Here is a 24,492-nt window from a genome sequence, read left to right as displayed (position 1 = left end):
CTTCTCACTTCCTCCTGTAAATGCGTTAGTAAAACAAAGTTGTTCATTCGTCCTGTTTTTACATGAGAGAGTAGAGAATCCATATCTGACAAGCTGCGGAGCTCACCGGGAAATATTCTGCGCAGTACTGGTAAGAAGCCTCAAAATATGATAATATTGTATGTTCATGCATGTGAAGGCGTATTAGGATTTGGCATCGTAGGGGGTTAAATATTAAATAACACAAATTTAATGTCAGGATCTGGTAGAGTCAATGTTATACTGTGATGGTCGTGATTGCATGAAGAATACAATACATGGATGGAAATTGTGTCAAAGTAATATTCAAGACTTCTTGAATGTTTGTGTATTGACCCAGGATCACAGACAGTCCCAGTTAAACTGGAGCCACGTTAATATATTAGAGAAATGCATGGTGAGCAATTAATTAATATATTGTTATTATTAGTATCAGTCCTTTAAGCAACTCTAATAATAATCCTAATAATTCTGCAGACTGCCAGGGCGATCAGGGGAATACATACACAGGCTTTACAAGGAGTCACAATGTGCTGACATGATCTGTACTATCATCTTCAAATGCAGAGTGCATGCTGCCTGAAAGAAGCCATTCACAGAATACAGGCTGCTGAAAACAGGAGGTTTCCGTTCCTCTGTGTGCTTATAGTATTCTTCACCATTAGGGCTCACGTACACATGCATTATGGCTTCGTGCTAGCACCAAATATTACGAAGCTTTCATATATGGCTAATTGCATTCCACAGACTTTCATACCTCTTCGTGTTTGTATTATGCTGATATAGAGGTAAATTTACCCCTGTATGAAAAAAAAATTGCTATACTTTTACAGGATGACAATAGAAGTTGATCCATGTATATACTGTAGTTCTGTACTGGAAGAATTGCTGATAATCAGATTATTAAAAAAAAAAAAAAAAAACTTTATATGTATACATATGTGTGTAAATGCTTCTGGAGGTTTTTTTTTAGAAGATAGCAATATAGTAATCATAGTGTAGATATTTTTTTGATTCTAAAAAGTGCTGCGAGGAAATGCTGAAGAAAACGTATCAATAAATAAATGAGTGTTCCCCAATATTAAGGTTGTAAAAATTGTGAATTTATTAGGGAGCATTGAACGAAGGTGACCCTGCTGTTCATCATTGCTAATGATGGCTGAATGGAAAGAAGGGTCATACACAAGTTTAAAGGGGTTATCCAGGAGTATATTATGTTTTTACTATGGGCCTAAGAACTAACCGGCAGGTAGTTCTTAACTACCCGACGCTGACTCAGAGCGATCACATACCACTCCTAACGGCGATTCTGCTGCTTCATGTTAACAGAGCAGCTCTTCCTCTTCAGGGCTGCTCTGTTGACATTCTGCAGAATCAGCATGACATTGACAGTCACGTCCCGTCAACAGATCAGAGTGAAAGAGAAGCCGCTGCTCTGTGGATGTGACCTCAGTGGAAGCCGCAGAATCGCCATCATGAGCTGTCTGTGACTACTCTGTGCCAGCAGGGATCGGTGGCAGGCAGAGCAGACAGGGAGTTAGCAACTACCAGGCTATTAATCCCCCAGTCAGATTACAGTCCTGTTTTCTGTCCTTTTTCATGATTTCTCTTGGTGGACTGAAATAGCAAGGAAATAAAACTGAAAGTCATAAATACGTTGGAATATTATTATTATTATTTGTATGGATAATGACAGGAGTAGGAGCTTATAGAGATAGATATGAAGAAGGCATTTTTTGCAGTTTGGGGGAGTTCCCGTTTTGAAATAGGTTGGGACTTACAGTTGCAATAAGCATTATTCCCTTCCCATTGCAAATGAGGTTTACAATTTTTCTGCTGTCTGCAATACACCAGTGAAACAAGACCAATTTAAATAGCTCAACACAATTAATATAACAAGTGAAACCCACCCAAAAGAAAACAAATTTAGCATATATCCTATAATAAGTAAATATTGATAGTACATGTACATAACATAGGGTACTTAGTTAACATTATGTTGATCAAAAAAGCATAAAAGCCACCCATGTGTAGGAAAAACTAAGTGCAACACAAAGGGAAGGGGGGAAGGGAGCCCAGACTCTAGGGAAAAGGGGGAGTGGAGATCTCCTAGGCTGATCTGATATCACCCTGACTCCCCTGACAGTCCCTATATTGGTTCCTCATCAATCACAGCACAGTAATCTAGACACTGTATTTCCCTAGCGCTTGGCCCTGGATAGGGAAGGGGAGGATGAGCACTAGTCGATCCCCACTAACAACTAAAGACAACAAGGGAGACAGACACAGGGGAAAGTAACTTAGCTTTAGCCGACTTCAGAGAGATAACTCCAACTGTCCTCCTAGCACCACAGAGGAAGTTAGCAGTCTGAGAGCTCCAAGCATACACAAGGAAACATGTGAGTATCACTAGCCCTTTCCTGCTGCAAAGTAAAACTATTTAAAAACCCAGGCCAGGGTGTCAATTAGCAGGAAGGAGGTAGCCGCTGGGTCCTAGAATAAAACAGCTAAGTAGGTTTCTGTAATGCCAAACATAAGAGATCTTCTGCAGCCAACTGCAGGGCGACTGTCTGTCACATCTGACACACCCGTGACACTTTCCTTGTGTCAGCGGACCTCAATGTGAACAAGGGCAGAGGACAAGGGCCCCGACTGTTCAGCCACATGTCTGTGGGAAGCTATGTAGATAAATGCCTAGCTCAGAAACCGGGGCCACACCCCTGTTTGTACAAAGTACATGAAACTACAGCAAAACCAAAGAAATAAGCTGGAGTATAATATATAACAAGTGTTTTTTTCCACAAATTCAACACAAAATTATACTTTAAATCACTACTCAAAATTATTTAAGCCCATTGTATAGAATCCCTCATAACACTGCACATTTTGCAAAATCGGGTGTTGTCTCAAATATTCATTAACTGCATCAGGTGTGCTTGAGATAAAAGACATCAAATACCTGGACTGGCTTGGGGTTTGTTGACTGACATGTTTGTCTGCATGTCACAAATATGACTAAGTTAAGAAAATAGTCCAATAAGTTAAGAGAAGAGATTACTGCCTGGCACAAACAAGGAAAAGATAAAAGATACAAAGGCATTGAATGTTCCTAGACATACAGATGGAAGCATCATTCACAAGTTCAAAGTTACAAGAACACAGGATACACTCCCTGTACAAGGCAGAAAGATGAACCTATCACCGACTGCCACCGGTTTCCTAAGGAGGCAGGTGGTCAAGAACTCCCGAGTGCCTGCAAAAAACCTGCAACACGATCTGATGACAGCAGGCACTGAGGTTTCAGTTCCCACAGTAAGGTACATACCAAACGCTGAAGGTCTCCATGTCCAGGCTCCAAGCCATCACCTCTACTGTCCCAAAAGCACAAGAAAAGTTGCCTCCCATATGCTCAAAACCAAATAAATAAGCCACATAAGTTTTGGGATTCTGTTCTGAAGAGCAATGAAGCAAAATAACTTTTGTGGCCTAAGGATCAGTGGAATGTCTGGAGTTGGAGGAATAAACAGATCAGCTTGCCTGCAGTGAAGTATGATGGTAGCTCAGTGATGATTACAGTGAAGCATGGTAGTTGCTTGGTGATGCCTACAGTGAAGCATGGTGGTGGCTCAATGATTTTCTGGGGCAGCTTTTCTTCCTCTGGCACTGGAAACCATCAATGTTTAAATGGCAAAATGGATTCAATCAAGCATCAGGAAATCCTAGGAGAAAATGTCATGCCTTCTACGAGGAAGCTGAAAGTTAGGCGTTATTGGACCTTGCAACGGGACAATGATCTCAAGCATATCTTAAAGTCCACCAAGGAGTGGTTTCAGAAGACGTCCTGAAGATTCTGGTGTGATCGTCACAATTGCCTGACATTCACTATTCAGAAAATCTTTGGTGGGATTTGAAGAAGACGGTTGCAACATACCTAAGAATATTAGTGAACCTGGAGGCCATTGTCCATGAGGAATAGGCTAAGATTCCTTAGGAACACTGTCAGAAGTTGGTGTCTGGCTATACATCATGTTTACAACAGGTCGGAATAGCCAAAAGGGCTCTACTAACTACTAAAAATGGGTTGAATAATTTTGAGACGGCAGTAATCATTAGAAGTGGTATATTGTGTTGAATTTGGAGAAACCACCTGTCGGTTGTGTTGAGCTATTTGAATTGTTCTTGTTTTATTGCAAGCAGCAGAATATTGGTAAACTTTGCTAATAAAAATAACTTGCAGTGTGATTATTGAATAATTTTGATTGCAACTATAAAATATTACTTCCAGTGAACTAGAAAGTTGAAAAGTATACAAAAAAAAAGTTAAGTAATCAATTGTCTTATTTGATCGATTTCTGTCTTGTCTGTACAGGTAATTCATTATGGATTGGTCAGTTCTGATGCTTCTTGGATTGTTAGCAAATACCTGGGTGTCAGCGGAACAATTTGCTCCCTGCCCTGAAAAGTGTACCTGTCTTACTGCTGAGCACCACGTCAAATGCACTTCCGGCAATCTCACAGCTGTACCACCTGAAATAGCCAACAGCACCATAGAGCTTCATATGGATCACAACAACTTAACGTTTCTTCGGCAGAGTTTTCACCAGGATCTGCCAGAGATGAGATTCCTCTATTTCAGAAACTGTAATATCAAAACCATCAAGCCAGGTGCATTCCAAAAAGTAACTGGCCTAGAACACCTGTATTTAGACACCAATGAAATACAGGAATTGGAGAATGGCACCTTTGAAGATCTGAGCAATTTGTTTTATTTGTATCTACAGAAGAATAAAATCAGCCATCTGCAGCCAGGTACTGTACAAATATCCATTTAGCAAATATGCAATCCTATCCTTACCTATCTTTGTAGGCAGAGAGCAGCACACAGTTCTGAGGGACTTGTGCTGATTATGGACCTGTCAGAAGTTTGTGGACCTTCTTGCCTTTTTCATGCTTGTAAAAAAAAAAAAAAAAAAAAAAAAAGGCCTTGAATTTAATATATTTTTACAAGCATTTCTTTGTTTTTGTCACAAATCATTTTTGTCACAGGATCACTAATAATAGGCAATCGACCATCACTGACAAGATTTTCAAACCAATCTATTCAACAGTTTCAGGGAAAATCAACTTCTTTGGAATTGTTCTAGCCACTTTCCAAATTGGGGAGTTTAGAGGGCTGCAGCCCCTAGAACTGAATAGAAAACAACAAAACAATTTCCGTATCATGAAATTCAGGGTCTGACCTACAGCAATGCAAAATTTAGTTTAAATCCGACCATTGTTTCCATTTCAAAATGAATTTGGAAATATTGATGCTTTAATTTTTCACAGGAGTGTGGAACGTTTTTCAGATCATCTCACGTTGCAGTCAAGATGCACTACAAATGCTGCTTATGATCTGGCTGTAAAATAAGCAAATCCTAAGTCAGTAAGGGGTACACCTACTGCATATATCCAAATAAAGACCCTGATTACAGAATCTGTCACTTGCTGTCATTTTGATACAATCACAGTTTTCTCTGCTGCAGATTTATCAGTGTTCAGAATTCTGAGCTCTGTATAACCCCGCCCACACCCCTAATTGGCAGCTTTCTCTGTACACTGTGCATAGGCAGAAACCTGTCAATCAGTGGTAGAGGTGGGGTTACATAGAGCAGGGGGACCTGTTAGGCCTGGCGTCAGCACCCAGCCAAGTGCCGGGGCCCTGAGAAGGTGTGGCAGGGGTCCACTTGCCGTTGGGCACCCCGGCGCGCTATGGGACCTGTGAGTGGAGGAAAGCGGTGCCAGTGCCCGCCCCCCCTTGCTCAGGGCCCCAGCACAATACTCACCTCTTCCTGTGCCTCCGCAGCAAGTCCTGCATCCTCCGCGGCTGCTGCACTGTGACGTATCATGTCAGAGGGCTCGATGATGTCTTTCCACTGCGCTCTCTCCAGAGCCGTCACAGCGGCGAGCGGGAAGACGCCGCCGCGGGTGAGGAGCCTGGAGCAGCAGCAACCGGTGAGAAGTGAGGTGAGTATTTAACTTTTTTTTATGTATGGAGGCATGGGGCATCATAAGGGAGAGGGGGAATGACATCCTGCATGGGGCATTATATGGGGGGGAGGTGACATCCTGCATGGGGAATTATATGGGGGAGAGGTGACATCCGGCATGGGGAATTATATGGGGGGGAGGTGACATCCTGCATGGGGAAATATATAGGGGGGAGGTGACATCCTGCATGGGACATTATATGGGGGGAGAGGTGACATCCTGCATGGGGCATTATATGGGGGGAGGTGACATCCTGCATGGGGCATTATATGGGGAGCTGGTGAGGCGACATCCTGCATGGGGCATTATATGGGGGGGGGAGAGGTGACATCCTGCATGGGGCATTATATGGGGGGGGGGGAGGTGACATCCTGCATGGGGCGTTATATGGGGGGGTGACATCCTGCATGGGGCATTATATGGGGGGGAGGTAACATCCTGCATGGGGCATTATATGGGGTTAGGTGACATCCTGCATGGGGCATTATATGGTGGGGGGGCATGGGTGACATCCTGCATGGGGCATTATATGTGGAGGGGAGGTGACATCTTGCATGAGGCATTATGTGGGGGGCACAGCCTGCATGGGGCATTATATGGGGGCCAATATTTTGTATGTAGCGTTATATGGGGGCCAGTATCCTGTATGGAGGCCAGTATTCTGTATGGAGCAATATATGGGGTCCAGTATTCTGTATGGAGCAATATATGGGGCCCATAATACTGTATGGAGGACTATACTCTCGGGTCTGCACTGTGCACTGCGAGTATTCGCCGGTTTCTGAGCTATTGTAGAATTTACAATAGATATCGCTCATGTAATGTAAGAAGTGAAATCTTTGCATTGTACTATATATATATATTTCTCTGCGGTATCTGTGCATCATGAATCGTGGTATGTGTTAAAGGGGCCCACTGAGACTCTTTCGCCCAGGGCCCACAAAAAGCTGGAGCCAGCGCTGGGACCTGTATTGATACTCTCCTGCTGATCTGATAAAACTCTCATTTTATTGAAACAGCAACTCACAGCCTAGTAAGTGACACATCCCTGGAATCAGGGTCTCTGCCCCTCCCTAAATAATGCAGCTCTCAGATTACATAGCAAAAACCTTGCGACAGATTCCCTTTAATAATCAATGTTAAAGATAACTCACAACAATAAAATAAAGAACATCTTGATGGACAAAAGATACTTCTAGATATTTTGTCCATCAGATTTTCAAGTTTTTATAGTTGTAGATTATTACTATTATTATTATAAGTTAAGAAGTAATGTAAAATAGTTTTAAGAATATGATGAAGACAAGTGCCAGGCAATCTTTATTTGGATAAATACACAGTTAATCATATTTTCCACCTACATGTAGTTGCTGTTTCAGGTAACTTTTTAGAATAAGAAGTTGTATGTGTACATGAGAAGTAACACTATTTTTGATCATTATATCACTTGTATCCTGCATTTTCACCAGTTTTCTCCTCTGCAGGGTCTATGTTTTATTTTCAGTTGTCTCTGAGCTAGTTGGTGGAGACTACCTGCCATAATGGCTCCTATTCACAGTACATCACAGGTTATCTGTGGAGCAGGAGCATGGAAAAACATTATACAGAAGTGCTGAGCTGGGTGGCTGTAACACTGAAGTAAAATACATTTGCTAAAAGGGGAGAATTTGTCAGAATTTAATGTTTGTAAAGGTCTCAAGTAGTCAGAACTCATATAAGGACCTAATAATACTAAAATAACCTTTATTATGAAAAAAAACTAAAAAGTCATATATTGACCACAGAACAAAATCAACACCTCAAACGTGAAACAATTACTACCACAAAATCTTAGAAACAATTGACCTGTTGTATGTGTGTCTATCTGGTGACCCTAAATATCTTCTATTCTTGCTCCTGGCTATCAGCGATAGGGTCAAAATCTGTTGACCCTATCGTTGATAGGCAGGAAATGAAAGTGGAAAAATTAAGGAAATACAGTATGTGTTTGTTTTTCAGATTTTCCTTATATTTTTTTTTTTTCACCACAAAGGACCAGTAAAATACATTTTATTATTTGCTCCCCTGTCCATAACAAATAGTGTTGAGCGAGTATGTTTCATTAACTCTTTCGGTGAGCATGCTCGGGTGCTCGCCGAATATTTTGGCGTGCTTGAGATTTTTTTTACTGTCGCCAAGGCTGCAAGTGTCAAACAGGCAATCTCTGCATGTGTCACGGCTGTCTAACAGCCGTGACATTTGCAACCGCGGCGACAGTAAAAAAAAATGCAGAGCACGCCAAAATACTCGGCGAGCACCCGAGCATGCTCGCCGAAAGAGTTAATTAAACATACTGTCTCAACACTAATAACAAACACTTATTTTTATATAATCGGACACATGGTTTTTTTTTGGTATTTATTTAGTATTAGTGATTCGGAATGGCAGTGGCTTTTTTATGGTTTAGAGATGTTTTCAGGGTTTAGATGAAGTCTCTCTTTTCCAGCGAAGAGTTTGACGGAATGGCCACATATTAATGTTCATGAGGCCCGACTAAACAAGCAGCTGTTGCCAAAATTTTTATGTAAAACTTTTTGAAATGTTGAAAATTTTTCGCGCAACCTGTAGATGGGCAAAAATTTTGTCAACCTTGGTGTTTTTATGCCAGGCCTGGTCAACTATTCGAAAAGTTGGAGGAGCCTCCTTGGAGTTGTACCCAAGCACGCCCATCAAATTCATCATAATTTACACCACTTTAGTGGTGTAACTTGCAAAATATGGACTCCAGTTCCTGATGGGTGTACATTTCTTGTGGCGGCACACAGCAGCTGAAAGATATGCCAGATTAAGAGCTGCACACCTAAAGAATTTGGCACATATTACTCAAGCGTACAAAATGCCAGCCTTGATGAATTGGGCCATGGTTTGGAAATAGGATGTCTAAGAAGCTTATAAAAGTGTCAGACGGTTATTCACATATTTTTGGCCATACAGTGTCTCTACTAAATGGTTGATATGAATCCATGATAATGACGCCATATGCATTTCTTTCTTCCAGATATATTTTCACCACTGAAAAATCTTCTTGCGCTCTACTTGACGGACAATTTACTCACAGAAATATCTGATGGGTCCTTAAAAGGTCTGACCCAATTACGTTGGCTTGATTTAGGGTTTAATATGATCTCTAACATATCTAACGAAGCTTTTAAAGCCTCAGTTTATCTTCGAAAACTGGATCTGCAATACAACCTCCTCACCAGTGTCCCTGCCTTTAAATCTATAATCATTCTTAAGGTGCTGCGCCTGAGTGGAAACAGAATCCGAAGACTGTCATCTACCTCCTTCAATAGAAACTCTAAATCTGTGAGCGAACTGTATATTGACAACATGGGACTCAAAAGTGTATCAAGATTAGTCTTTAGTAGACTGCGCAGGCTTGATGTGCTTGACGTACGGAACAACAGCTTGACATCTCTCTCTGTGTCTAAACTTAAGAGCTCCACAACCATCTACCTTACTGGAAACCCTTGGAAATGTGACTGCTCCATTGCTGAACTCTACGTTCGATTACTAATGGGTAACAAAAATGATCCCGAGCAAGAGGTTCTGTGCAAGAGTCCCAAAGGTTTGGAGGGGAGAAGCTTGACTACAATCAATGTAAGTGTAATAATAATCTATGTAGGGTCTTCAGGGCATTGACGGACCATTTCATAGGTAGCCTCAACAAGACCAATGGGTCCATTTAAAAAGATCTGCCATCAGTTTAATCTATAGACTTTCAAAACTAGGATAAAGCTGAATGGATTCTACAGGAGAATTCTAACATACTTTATGGTGCTAAAATAGAAATAGACTTTTACGAGCAACAGGTTTATATGGATCACAAGTCAGGGTCTAAAAAAATAGATACTGTATTAATACATTTTTCATGTACTGTGCATATATCTACAGGCAAGGGGATAAATTGTCTATGTCATCCAGGATTATATTATTTATCATGCTTGCTTATATAGAATCATCATATTCCACAGCACTTTACAGACATTATCTGCACTGTCCCCATTGGGGCTTACAATTTAAATTCCCTATCAGTATGTCTTTGAAGTGCGGGAAGAAACCAGAGAAAACACATGGAAAATATAGAAACTCCTTGCAGATGTTCTCCTTGGTGGGATGTGAAACCTGGACCCCAGCGCTGCAAATCAACAGTGCTACCACTGAGCCACCGTGCATGGATCAGGCAGTTACAAAACATAATGAGAGCCATAAGAAATCGTTTTTTTTATCTGTCTCAGTCCTTCTCTGGCTCCTGTAAAGCCATAGCTGTGAACAAAGGAAGAGGAGTGCAAAATCGATTGAAAACAAACACTAAAAGTACAATTTTTATTAGCGCTACGTCCCTACAAGGTGTTGTGCTTAGTTTGGTAATTTTCTGCTGGCACACTCCCTTTAAATTACCATTAGTCACCTGTTAAATCCATTTATCACCTTTCCATATTACATTGCCCTTATAATTGCAAGCAAACTGGTGATAATTGAGGGCCTGGTACCTCCACCGATTGCTCAAAGCGTCCACCCGTCCGACATAGGTTTAGTTATTCTTTAAATGAAATTAATATTACTCATCTGTTAAATCCCCCCACAGCTCCAGTAGTCTCGGCCTGTCTAGGCTGCTGTGCTTATGTGGATGTACCCCATGCTAAACAATGAATGGCAGACACCACCTGAGAATCAGCGTTGTAGCCACAAGCAATTTAATAATTCACATTTCCTATTGATATGCTAATTTTTTACACCCTGAAAAATCCTTTACCCTCCTGAGTATTAACATTACTGTGAGGCCTAGATCTGGTAGAGGGTCATTCCAAAGTTTGCTATGGGTTTCAACATTTCGCCCCTGTCACTGATCCATCATGGCTGTCTTTGGATAAAATTCAGAGCCTGACAAGTTCAGTATGATGAGATTACATCCCTTGTGTAGAGCCACAGGCATTACAGGAGATGTACAGGTGCTTCTCACAAAATTATAATATCATCAAAAAGATAATTTATTTCAGTTCTTCAATACAAAAAGTGAAACTCATTATATATAGTCATTGCAAGCAGAGTGATCTATTTCAAGGGTTTATTTCTGTTAATGTTGATGATTATGGTTTTGTCACGCTGTCTCTGTATACTGGAGGTAGGGGGCCTAAGCTGACCCTAAGCTGGGGCCCTGACTAATCCCTCAACCTGGAGGTACTGTTAAAGGTACAGAGGTCCAGGCCGCCAGCGTAACCCCTACCTCCTGAAGATCCCTGCACCTCAGTAATCTAGTCCTGAGAAGGACCCCGATCACAACCAAAGGGAACAAGAAATAATATGCCCAAACACAGTATTTAGACGAACGAGACAGTACAAGGGAAAAACCAAAACCACCTTGCATACAAACAACTTCTCAACTACAACAGAGGGAAAACCAACGGGAAAGGAGATAAATGATAAAGCGAGGAAAGGGAAAAAACACTTCCAAATACACTTATCTCAGCAACTCCAAACACCACGATCCGCTCTGTCAGTCTGAATGAAATGCTTTCACCGACACCTCCCAAACAGACCAGCAGGTATATGAAGGAGTCTCACTACAGAAGTATTGATTGCAGCTGGGCGAGGCTGGACCTCATCTAGCCCAGAGAGAGAGAATTAACTCCCTCACTGCCGAGAAACACAAAGCACCAACAAGTCAGCTGCGAGAAGTCAGACTGTGTACTCGTGACGATCTTCGTGGCAACACACCCGTGACAGTACCCCCCCTTCTACGAGGGGCCTCCGGACCCTCAGGGCCAGGTTTATCCGGGTGAGTAGTGTGGAAGGCCCGAACTAATCGGTCTGCGTTAATATCCGACGCAGGAACCCACATCCTCTCCTCAGGACCATACCCCTTCCAATGAACCAGGTACTGAAGGGACCGGCGATTAAAGCGTGAATCAATGACTCTCGATACCTGGAACTCCAAGTTACCATTGACAACCACTGGAGGGGGAGGTAAAAGTGACGGTACCACCGGCGCCACATACCTCTTAAGCAATGATCTGTGAAACACGTTGTGAATTTTAAACGTAGGGGGGAGGTCAAGACGGAATGCCACCGGATTAATAATAGAACTGATTCTGTACGGCCCGATGAACCTGGGACCCAGTTTCCAGGAGGGAACCTTAAGTTTTATATTCCTGGTAGACAACCATACCCGATCGTTCACACTTAGGTCCGGACCAGACACTCTCCTCCTATCAGCCATACGTTTGTATCGGTTCCCCATAGTATTCAGATTCTTCAGCACCCCTCTCCATACTGAAGCGAGTGATGAGGAAAATCGTTCCTCCTCAGGAACCCCCGAAGAGCCCCCCCCACTGAAAGTACAAAACTGGGGGTGAAAACCATATGCCCCAAAAAACGGGGACTTACCAGTGGACTCGCTCCGCCTATTATTAAGAGCAAACTCTGCCAGAGGTAAGAAAGAAGCCCAGTCCTCCTGGTTCTCTGACACAAAACACCGGAGATATGTCTCCAAGCTCTGGTTCATACGTTCCGTCTGACCATTGGTCTGAGGATGAAAAGCCGATGAGAATGACAACTGCATCCCCCGCCGAGCACAAAACGCCTTCCAGAACTTAGACACAAACTGAGACCCCCGATCAGACACCACCTCGGAGGGTACCCCGTGAAGCCTCACAATCTCCCCAATGAACACCTGCGCAAGAGTTTTAGCATTAGGGAGAGCCGGAAGAGCGATAAAATGTGCCATCTTGCTGAACCTGTCCACTACAACGAGTATGACCGTTTTACCCGAAGACGGAGGGAGGTCCGTAATAAAGTCCATAGACAGATGAGTCCAAGGACGCTCCGGGATCTTCAAAGGTAAGAGGGCCCCAGACGGACGGGTATGTGAGGTCTTAGAGCGCGCACAAACCCCACAGGACGCGACAAAAGTTACCACCTCCTTATGTAAATTAGGCCACCAAAACCGACGCGAGAGGAGATCCACAGTAGCTTTACTCCCCGGGTGTCCTGCAAAAACTGAGTTATGGTGTGCCTCGATCACCTTTTGTCGCAACTGATCTGGAACAAACAATCTCCCTGGAGGTCCAACAGGGGCGTCCCCCTGAGCCTCCAATACCTCCTCCTCCAGCTCAGAGCATACTGCCGAAACCACCACCCCCTCCTGAAGGATAGGAATCGGGTCGTCCGTATTCCCGGCCCCCGGGAAACTACGAGATAAGGCATCCGCCTTTACATTTTTTGACCCAGGACGATATGTAACGACAAAATTAAACCTGGTAAAAAACAATGACCACCTAGCTTGTCTGGGATTCAGACGTTTCGCGGACTCCAGATATAGCAGGTTCTTGTGATCGGTGATGACGGTGACCGGATGAACAGCCCCCTCCAGAAAATGGCGCCACTCCTCAAAAGCTAACTTAATGGCCAAGAGTTCCCTATTGCCGACATCGTAATTCCTCTCAGCGGACGACAATTTTTTAGAGAAAAAGGCGCACGGATGCCACTTACCAGGGGACGAACCCTGTGACAATACTGCTCCCACCCCTACCTCGGAAGCGTCTACCTCTACAATGAATGGCTGAGACGCATCAGGTTGAATGAGTATGGGCGCCGAGGCAAAACATTTTTTCAAAGAGGAGAATGCTTGACAAGCCTTGTCAGACCACCTAGAAAAATCCGTCCCCTTTTTAGTCATGTCAGTGAGAGGCTTAACCATGGACGAGAAATTACGAATGAACTTCCGGTAATAATTAGCAAACCCCAGGAAACGTTGTAGTGCCTTAAGATTCCTGGCCGATCCCACTCAAGAACTGCCCGCACTTTCCCAGGGTCCATACGAAAACCGGACGCTGAAACCAGGAAGCCTAAAAACTGGAGTTCCTGTACGGCGAACACACACTTTTCCCACTTGGCATACAGTTTATTATCCCGCAAGATCTGTAACACCTGCCTAACGTGCTCCTGATGAGACACCAGATCCGGCGAGTAAATTAGGATATCATCCAGATATATGACAACAAACTGTCCCACCAAGTGGCGAAAAATGTCATTAACAAAGTGTTGGAACACCGCCGGGGCATTAGTCAGACCGAATGGCATGACAAGGTTCTCATAATGCCCCTCCGGAGTGTTAAACGCCGTCTTCCACTCATCCCCCTCCTTCATCCTAATCAGATTGTACGCCCCCCTGAGATCCAACTTAGAAAACCATTTGGCGCCCACGATCTGATTAAAGAGATCGGGAATAAGTGGGAGCGGATACGGATCTCGGACCGTAATCCGATTAAGTTCACGGAAATCCAGGCAAGGGCGTAGGCCTCCATCTTTCTTCTTAACAAAGAAGAACCCCGCAGCCACCGGTGAAGATGAAGGTCTAATATGCCCCTTAGCCAGACTTTCTGAGATATAATCCTTCATGGCCTGCCTCTCAGGACCAGAAAGGTTATACAACCTAGCTTTAGGTAACTTGGCCTCAGGGAGCAGTTTTACAGAACAGTCATACACGCGATGAGGAGGTAGTTCCTGACACCCTTTCTCCGAGAATACATCCTCAAAGTCCGCCAGAAATGGAGGTAAGACCCAAGGAGTAACCGCACCAATGACTGTGTTCATGCAGTTTTTATTACAGAATTTACTCCATTGGCTTATCTCCCTGGTTTGCCAATTAATAACCGGGTTATGCTTAGCTAACCAAGGAAGGCCCAACACAATAGGAGTGGGAAGACCCTCCAACACGTAGCAAGACAACAGTTCTTTATGTATTGCCCCCACTTGAAGTTTTACGTCATGCACAACTTGCAAAAAACTTCCCTGCCCGAGAGGCCTGGCATCGATCGAGAATATGGGGATGGGTTTAGCCAACTCACTCAACCGCATACCTTGAACCCGGGCAAACCGAGCATCAACCAGATTAGCCCCGGCCCCACTATCCAGAAGAACAGATATCCTCTCAGTTCTCGTACCCACCACCACCTCCGCCGGTACGAGAAACTGAGACGAACCTAGGGACGAAATACCTACTCCCAGATTGCCGTCCACCACACAACCTGGGATCAACAGTTTTCCGACGACTCTTCACTCTGCAAGGGACGGGATGGACACCCCCCAATAAAATGTCCCCTTCTCCCGCAGAAGAAACACCTTCCTGCCTTATGGCGCACCACCGGTCCCCTCCCCCGAAATGATGTCCCTCCTAATTGCATAGGCTCCTCAGGACTGACCAGGGGAACCACCATATGAGGGGACCTTGTAGGAGGTGGAGTCATCACAGGGGGTAGAGTTATCCCGCACCTCTCCCGAAGCCGTCTGTCCACGCGAATAGCGAGGGCCATAGCGGCTTCCAGAGACACGGGAGAGTCATACTGTGCCAACACATCCTGTAATTTGTCGGATAAACCATGACAAAACTGGCTCCTAAGAGCCGGGTCATTCCACTGGGTGTCCGTGGCCCACCTACGGAACTCCGAACAGAATTCCTCCGCCGGACGATCTCCCTGCTGGATCCTACGTAACTTAGACTCAGCAAGGGAGATCCGATCTGGGTCATCATATATGAGTCCCAGGGCAGCGAAAAACCTATCCACTGACTGGAGAGCCGGGGAACCCGGGGGAAGAGAGAACGCCCAAGATTGTGGGTCCCCTTGTAGGAGCGAGATGACAATTCCCACCCTTTGTTCTTCACTCCCCGATGACCGAGGCCGCAGCCGAAAGTACAATTTACATGCCTCCCGGAAAACAAAAAACTTGTCCCGCCCCCCAGTGAACCTATCAGGGAGAGCTACTTTAGGTTCTGGTCCGGCTTGCTCCTGAGGATGCCAAACCTTGGACCTAACGTCCGCCAGCTCCATGGACAAACTCTGCAATTGCCGAGCTAGACCGGCTACTGGATCCATAGTAGCTGGAGAAAAACTAAGTGGGTCGGTGAAAATGTCATGCTGTCTCTGTATACTGGAGGTAGGGGGCCTAAGCTGACCCTAAGCTGGGGCCCTGACTAATCCCTCAACCTGGAGGTACTGTTAAAGGTACAGAGGTCCAGGCCGCCAGCGTAACCCCTACCTCCTGAAGATCCCTGCACCTCAGTAATCTAGTCCTGAGAAGGACCCCGATCACAACCAAAGGGAACAAGAAATAATATGCCCAAACACAGTATTTAGACGAACGAGACAGTACAAGGGAAAAACCAAAACCACCTTGCATACAAACAACTTCTCAACTACAACAGAGGGAAAACCAACGGGAAAGGAGATAAATGATAAAGCGAGGAAAGGGAAAAAAACACTTCCAAATACACTTATCTCAGCAACTCCAAACACCACGATCCGCTCTGTCAGTCTGAATGAAATGCTTTCACCGACACCTCCCAAACAGACCAGCAGGTATATGAAGGAGTCTCACTACAGAAGTATTGATTGCAGCTGGGCGAGGCTGGACCTCATCTAGCCCAGAGAGAGAGAATTAACTCCCTCACTGCCGAGAAACACAAAGCACCAACAAGTCAGCTGCGAGAAGTCAGACTGTGTACTCGTGACGATCTTCGTGGCAACACACCCGTGACAGGTTTACAGCCAATGAAAACACAAAAGTCATTATCTCAGTAAATTAGAATACTTTATAACAACAGCCTTAAAAAAGTTTTTAAAATCCGAAATGTTGGCCTACTGAAATGTATGTTCAGTAAATGCGATCAATACTTGGTCGGGGCTCCTTTTGCATCAATTACTGCATCAATGCGGCGTGGCATAGAGGCGATCAGCCTGTGGCACTACTGAGGTGTTATGGAAGCCCAGGTTGCTTTGATAGCAGCCTTCAGCTCGTCTGCATTGTTGGATCTGGTGTCTCTCATCTTCCTCTTGACAATACCCCATAGATTCCCTATGGGGTTAAGGTCAGGTGAGTTTTCTAGCCAATCAAGCACAGGGATACTGTTGTGTGTAAACCAGGTATTGGTACTTTTGGCAGTGTGGACAGGTGCCAAGTCCTGCTGGAGAATGAAATTTCCATCTCCAAAAAGCTTGTCTGCAGAGGGAAGCATGAAGTGCTCTAAAATGTCCTGGTAGACGGCTGTGCTGACTTTGGTCTTGATAAAATACAATGGACCTACACCAGCAGATGACATGGCCCCCAAACCATCACTGATTGTGGAAACTTCACACTAGACCTCAAGCAGCTTGGATTGTGGCCTCTCCACTCTTCCTCCAGACTCTGGGACCTTGATTTCCAAATGAAATGCAAAATTTACTTTCATCTGAAAACAACACCTTGGACCACTGAGCAACAGTTCAGGTCTTTTCTCCTTAGCCCAGGTAAGATGCTTCTGGCGTTGTTCATTGGTCATGAGTGGTGTGACACAAGGAATGCGATACTTGTTGCTCATGTCCTGGATACGTCTGTGTGTGGTGGTTCTTGAAGCAATGACTCCAGCAGCAGCCACTCCTTGTGAATCTCTTCCAAATTTTTGAATGGCCTTTTCTTAACAATCCTTTCAAGGCTGCGGTTATCCCGGTTGCTTGTGCACCTTTTTCCTTCCTCTCAACTTTCCATTAATATGCTTGGATACAGCACTCAGCGAACAGCCAGCTTCTTTAGCAATGATCTTTTGTGGATTAACCTCCTTGTGGAGCTGCCTTCTGGACGTCTGTCAAGTCAGCAGTCTTCCCCATGGTTGTGGAGCCTACTGAAACAGACTAAGGGACCTTTTTAAACGCTTAGTAAGCCTTTGCAGGTGTTTTTGTTAATTTTTCTAATTTACTGAGATAATGACTTTTGTGTTTTCATTGGCTGTAAGCCATAATCATCTACATTAACAGAAATAAACACTTGAAATAGATCTCTCTGTTTGTGATGACTCTATATAATATATGAGTTGCACTTTTCGAATTGAAGAACTGAAATAAATTAACTTGTTGATGATATTCTAATTGTGTGAGAAGCACCTGTAGTCTGAAGTGGGGGAACTATATCAGAGGGGAAGAAGGGATCAAGATGGTGGACATCTAAGAAATAACACGTCAAGTAAAACAGGTATAAACAAGAGCCTTTCCTAAATATAGTCTGTGTTGCACTGTACAGGCCAAAAAAAAATTACTGGAGTGCTGCTTTAAGTTTACTTTCCATAATTATCAAAGTCTTCTGCGGTAGTTTTATCCAATGTTTTACTGTTTAAAGAGTTATTCTTATGATATTGGTATAGTTAGACAGCAAAATAATAAGCAAGTTTGCAATTGACTGGTTTTTTTTTTATCTGCTGTCATTCTCCTGCTGTGAAAGCTTTTATCTACATTATCAGCTTAACACCTACACAGAACTACTACGAGTCATAGGAGGTCAAGAACACAAATTTAGACAAAACATGATTTTATTGATTAACAAACAAAACATTTTAAAAGACATGATAAAGCCCTGCCCAGTGGCATGGGCTCAAAAAGGGAAAAGTTCCCACACAGTAATACAGAGGTATCAGTAAGGCTCGCCGCAGAAAGGCTAATTGGAAGACTCACAGGTAATACATTAATGTAACATAGTAGTAGAAAAGAGGACAATTATATAATGCCCATAGAAATCTCAGAGATCATGGTCTTTCTTGTCAATTGCATATCAGTATACATACAGAACTAAAGTTGTGCAGGGTAATTTGACCAGCCCTGTAATTCTCAGAGTTATATATGGTCACATGTAAAAACCATGCTGCCCATACAATTCTTCTCCTCCAATTCAATAACAGAATCTCAATATAGGAAAATCAAATTAAATTAATGCATAATAAATGTAATATAGTGTGTACCTAGCTTCCACGCCAAAGATCTTGTCCTGTCCCAACGCACGTTGCGGTGCCAACAGGCACCTTTCTCAAGGGAAGTGAAGGCTACTTCAAAATTCTCAATTCCCCGGTAAAATCTGTATTCAGTGTGGACAGATTATTACATTACTGAGATAGGAGATGACTTTGCTACTGATAAGATTCTATGAAGATGGGGGAGGACCTAAAGTTGGAGCTCCTCCCCTTCCCCTCTACATAGGAGATGGCAGTTACTATTGATATTCTATCTAATTAATGTAAAAATGTCTTCTCTGAATACAGATTTTACCCATCAATTGAGAATTTTGAAAATGATCAGTCGTCATGGAGAAAGAAGCAGTTTTCTCTGATAAGATATGTTACAAAATTGCTTAGTTTCATGTGTACTATTGATTTATGAAATAAAAATTAAAATGATGGATACTCCTTGACCCCCTTTCTGACATGAGACATATCCATACATCCCTGTGACCTGGTACTTATTGACCAGGGACATATGAATACATCTTGGCGATTTTGCGTGCACACGATCGCCTCTGGGTGTCAGCTGATTCTGACAGCTGGCACTTTTGCCCTCTAAATGCTGCGATCACTGCAATTGCAGCATTTAGCGAGTGAGCAGAACGACAGAAGCCCCTCTGCTCTTGGATCGGAGACCCGGCGATATTATCGCGGGGTCCCGATCGTTGCCATGGTGACCCTAGTTCATCATGACAACATCAGGGTCACCAGGCACTAGTAAGTTAGTTAGATCATGTGCAGTGCATGATCTATTGTAGCTATCAAAATATGGCGATGCAAAAACTAGTTTTTGCAATAAAAAGGGTCTTTTAGCGTATGACAGCAGCCAAACATGAAAAACAGCAATAAATCTGGTATCGCTGTAATCGCACCACCCGAAGAATAAAGTCGCCTAATCAATTATACCGCACGAGGAGGAACGGTGTAAAAAATAAATAAAACCAATTCTTCACCTGTTGTTGATTTGTTCATTTTGCCTCCCAAAGATCGCAGTAAGGCTCGGCTCACATTTATTCTGTGTTCTGCGCTTACACTGGGGTTTCAGTCTAAATCTATGAAATACATGATTCAAACGGAATCCCCGGCGGAAGATTCCCTATAATGAGGCAGATGGAGGCACTGTGGACGCCATGGCCTATGATCTCTCGCCGTCCATCTTTTTATTAGGAGTGCAAAAAAGTGCCGTGTCCCACAGTTTTGTGCACTTCTGAAAAGGACAAAGCTGAACAGAGGCCAGACGGAGTCCAGAGTAACTCTGCTGCCTCATTATTGTGAATTCCTCTGGGATTTCATCTGAATCACATCACTCGGAGATTGAGATGGAAACCCAGTGTATAGCGCAGGATAAATGTAATCCAAAATTTTATGTAAAATGTTGACTATAAAAGCTTCAACTCAATCCACAAAAAAAAGCAAGTCCCCACTCAGATCTGTCATCTGTTATCAGAAATATAGGGGCTTCCACATTACTGGTAGCACAAAGGCTCTGGAAAAGCACAATGGCTCATCGCCCCCCAAAAGAATCTGAGCTAATTCTGCGCTCCCAAATCCAAATTTTCCCCTCCCTTCTGTGCTCCAGTGTGCCTAAACCGCAGTTAGCGTCCAAGTTTGGCATTTCTGTAGCGATGAGAGCCTGCCTAATTTACAGGTGCGTGTCTCCAGAAGCACAAGTCGGGCACAACGTACTAGTCACTACAACTTATTGGTCAATAAAATGGCAGTTTGCATTTTCACTCAGCAACATCCATTGCTGCTTGTTTCTGGAAAAGACCGATGGAGTCAAAATCGTCACTGCAACTGTAAATAAATTCCCAAAGGGGTATAATTTCCAAAATGTAGTCACTTGAGGAGGGATTCTGCTATTCTAGCACTTAGGGGCTCTGTATATGGAGTCTGCATACTATTCTAGAAAAATCTGTGCTCCAGGAGGCAAATAGCGCTCCGTCCGTCCCAAGTCTTGCCGTGTGGCTATGCAGTACTGTACAGCCACATATGAGGTATTTCTACATTCAGCAAAAATTGTGGGACACATTTTGGTGCCATTTTTACCCATTTCCCAGTGTGAAAATGTAAAATGTGGGGCTAAAAGAAAACATGGTGGTAAAATTGGAATTATTTTTTTCTTCACTGCCCAATAGTATAAAATTCTGTGACACACCTGTGGTGTCAATATGATCACTGCACCCCTAGATTAGTTCATTGAGAGGTGTAGTTTGTAAAATGGGGTCTCTTATGCGGGGTCTGCTGTTCTGGCACCTCAGGGGCTCTGCCAATGTGACATGTCACCGTCAAACCAGTCCAGCAAAATCTGAACTCCAATATGGTGCTTCGTCCTTTCTGAGCTTTGCACTTATCGGCCCACATAGGAAAAATTGCACAACAAATTTTGGGGTCCATTTGCTCCTGCTATCCTTGTGAAAATGGAAAAATTTGGGGCTAAAACAACATTTTTGTGGGAAAAATATATATTTTTTTATTTTTACAGATCCACGTTGTAAAATTCTGTGAAGCACCTGTGGGTTCATCTAAATATATTCCTTGATAGGTCTAGTTTCCAAAATGGGGTAACTTGTGTTTTTTTTCCACTGTTTAGGCACATCAGGGGCTCTCCAAATGTGATATGACACACGCAGACCATTCCATCAAAGTCTGCCTTCCAAAATGTCACTCCTTCCTTTCTGAGCCCTGCCATGCACCCAAACAATAGTTTTCTCCCACATATGGGGTATCTGCGTGCTCAGGAGAAATTGCACAACAAATTTTGGGGTCCACTTTCTCCTATTACCCCTTTGAAAATGCAAAATTTGGGGATAAAAAACATTTTGTGGGAAAAATTAGATTTTTTTATTTTCACGGCTCCATGTTATAAACTTATGTGAAGCACTTGGGGGTTCAAGGTGTTCACCACACATCTAGATAAGTTTCCTGAGGGGTCTAGTTTCCAAAATGGTGTCACTTGTCGGAGGTTTCCACTGTTTAGGCACATCAGGGGCTCTCCAAACCCAACATGGCGTCTGCTAATTATTCAAGCAAATTTTACATTCATGAAGTCAAATGGTGCTCCTTCCCTTCCGAACTCTGCCGTGCGCCCAAACAGTGGTTTTCCCCCACATATAGGGTATCGGCGTGCTCAGGAGAAATTGCAAAACAAATTTTGGGGTCCATTTTTTTCCTGTTACCCTTGCGAAAGTAAAAAAATTTGGGTCTAAAGTAAAATTTTTGTGATAAAAAGTTAAATGTTCATAGTTTTCTTCCACATTCCAAAATTTTCTGAGATGCACCTGAAGAGTTAATAAACTTCTTGAATGTGGTTTTGAGCACCTTGAGGGGTGCTGTTTTTAGAATTGTCACTTTTGGGTATTTTCTGTCATAAAGGCCCCTCAAAGTCACTTTAAATGTGATGTGGTCCCTAAGGCTGCGTGCCAACGAAGCATTTTCCACAGCATTTATGCTGCGCTCAAAAATCCGCAGCATGTCCATTAATTTTGCGGACACGCAGCGTAATCGCCGCCATTGACTTGCATTGGACCGCATGACATCCGCATCACTACATGTGCACAAGCGGATATCACACGGTTCAATGTGCGGATGGTACCCAGGTCTGGAGAAGATGAGACTCTCATCCAGACCTGGGTACCATAGAAACTGTAAAAAAAAGAATTTAAAATAAAAAATAAAGATTATACTTACCTTCCGATGGCCTCCCGGTGTTTTCTCCCCTTCGTCTGGTCTGCTGTATGGGTCACGGTGTTGTGACGGACCTGCCATGACGTCATTGAGTCATGTGACCTGTCACATGACTCAATGACTTCACCGCAGGTCCTTCACACCACCGCGAGTAGTGCAAGAGACCGGGCACAGCGGAGAAAACACCGGGAGGACATCGGAAGGTAAGTATAATCTTTTTTATTTTACCATTCTTATTCTTTTTTTAACTAACTTGGTCACACTACTATAAATCCATGCCGGTTGCATGGATTTATATAGTGTGAACAAGTTGTCAAGCACTTTTTCAAGTGATGCTAAAATCGCTTGGAAAAGCGCTTGATAACCCGCATGCAGAAATGCATGCAAAAACGCTTGACAAACGCTTCTACCTGGCGGGAAAAATGCATGTAAAATCCACATGTACAATCCGCATGCGTTTTTCCTGCCAGGGAGAAGCGGAAAAAATATGCAGCATTTCTGCATTGTGGGCACATAGACTAAAAAAATGTTTTTGTTTTTTTTAATTTTGTTGGAAAAATTTGAAATTGCTGGTCAACTTTTAACCCTTATAACTTCCTAACAAAAAAAATTTTGGTTCCAAAATTGTGCTGATGTAAAGTAGACATGTGGGAAATGTTATTTATTAACTATTTTGTGTGACATATCTCTCTGAATTAAGGGCATGAAAATTCAAAGTTTGAAAATTGCTAAATTTTCACAAAATTTCCGATTTTTTTTTCACATTTTGACATTGGCTACAGCAGTCACATGATACAACAATCAGCAGTCGCTGATCAACTGCAGCCTTTTCAATTTAATTTTGCTGCCAATCAGCTGCTACAGTGGTGGACAGTCCCTTTAAGATCAATGTTGGAATAATTCCTCCTAGTATTTCCATGGCGAAATATGCCCAAGCAATTGACAAAAAGAAAGTATAAGTGATTGATATAAGAAACAAAGTCATTGTAATTATATATTTCTCTTCTCTCACAGATATTGAACCTGAAATGCAAATCTTTTGCTGTTGATGCAACAACATTTCTACCAGCAAACCAAACTGAAGGAAAATTCATAAATACGTCTCCATCAGTGGTGACTAGCAATAAAGAAGTTACCAAAACCACAAGTACACCAACATTTACTACGTGGATTAACATAATAGAGGAAGATCCATGTTTTGCAGATGACATATCTAACATTTTAGTGAAACCAGCAGGGGAGGATTCTCTTGATGTCTCATGGTCTAGCTTCAGAGACTACAGATACTTCCAGATAGAGTACTCATCTGTTGACCACCGGGATACACTGCACATCTCAGGAAAACAAACTCAAGCCCAACTTTTCCACCTGTTGCCTGGTACTACCTACTCCGTTTGCATTATCCCTCAAATTAAGGACATTACGACTTGTGAAACCCCAAAACTCAAGCAATGTGCAAGCGGGGAAACCAGTGCACGGTCAGAGACAGCGTATCATAGCCATTCTCTACCCAAAGCCACCACCTCTCCATTTGTGATCATAGGTTCAACTGTGGCTGGATTGGTGATTTTAGTGGCAGCCATCATCACCGGCTATGCCCTGCGTTCAAGTAACTTTCAGTTCCAACGATATCACAATGAAGAAGAAACAGAAGGCGGCAAGGAAGACGATACCGATCCATATAAATGGGGCGGAGAGTATGAAAATATAGATGAAGACAGACATGTATATGTCACTTCATCCAGCCTATGGGGAATGGATAATGAAAAACTTGACTGTAGCCTTGCCGAGTCAATATCCTTACCTTCTGTCCCAAAGTATGTTTCACTCTGATTTTTCTGTATGTTGAGTAACATGTAGCGATCTTAAAACTGTTGTACTTTTACTAATGAAAATGATTAAAAATTAAACTACATCAA

General features: G+C 43.1%; 1 protein-coding gene across 1 annotated transcript; it reads left to right on the top strand.

The window, feature by feature from the left end:
• Nucleotides 1–24,492, top strand: LOC141157275 (leucine-rich repeat transmembrane protein FLRT3-like). Its single transcript, XM_073644314.1, has 4 exons — nt 1–130; nt 4,388–4,827; nt 9,086–9,687; nt 23,588–24,492. Exons 2-4 carry the CDS (start codon nt 4,398–4,400, stop codon nt 24,404–24,406), a joined length of 1,851 nt encoding a protein of 616 aa, XP_073500415.1. The 5' UTR covers nt 1–130; nt 4,388–4,397; the 3' UTR covers nt 24,407–24,492.

The sequence above is a fragment of the Phyllobates terribilis genome, unplaced genomic scaffold (genome assembly GCF_046119375.1).
Source record: "Phyllobates terribilis strain yellow unplaced genomic scaffold, ASM4611937v1 Scaffold_8__6_contigs__length_399053987, whole genome shotgun sequence".
Lineage (NCBI taxonomy): Eukaryota > Metazoa > Chordata > Amphibia > Anura > Dendrobatidae > Phyllobates > Phyllobates terribilis.
The sequence above is the reverse complement of the archived record's forward strand: the minus strand, read 5'-3'. Positions and strand labels throughout refer to the sequence as shown.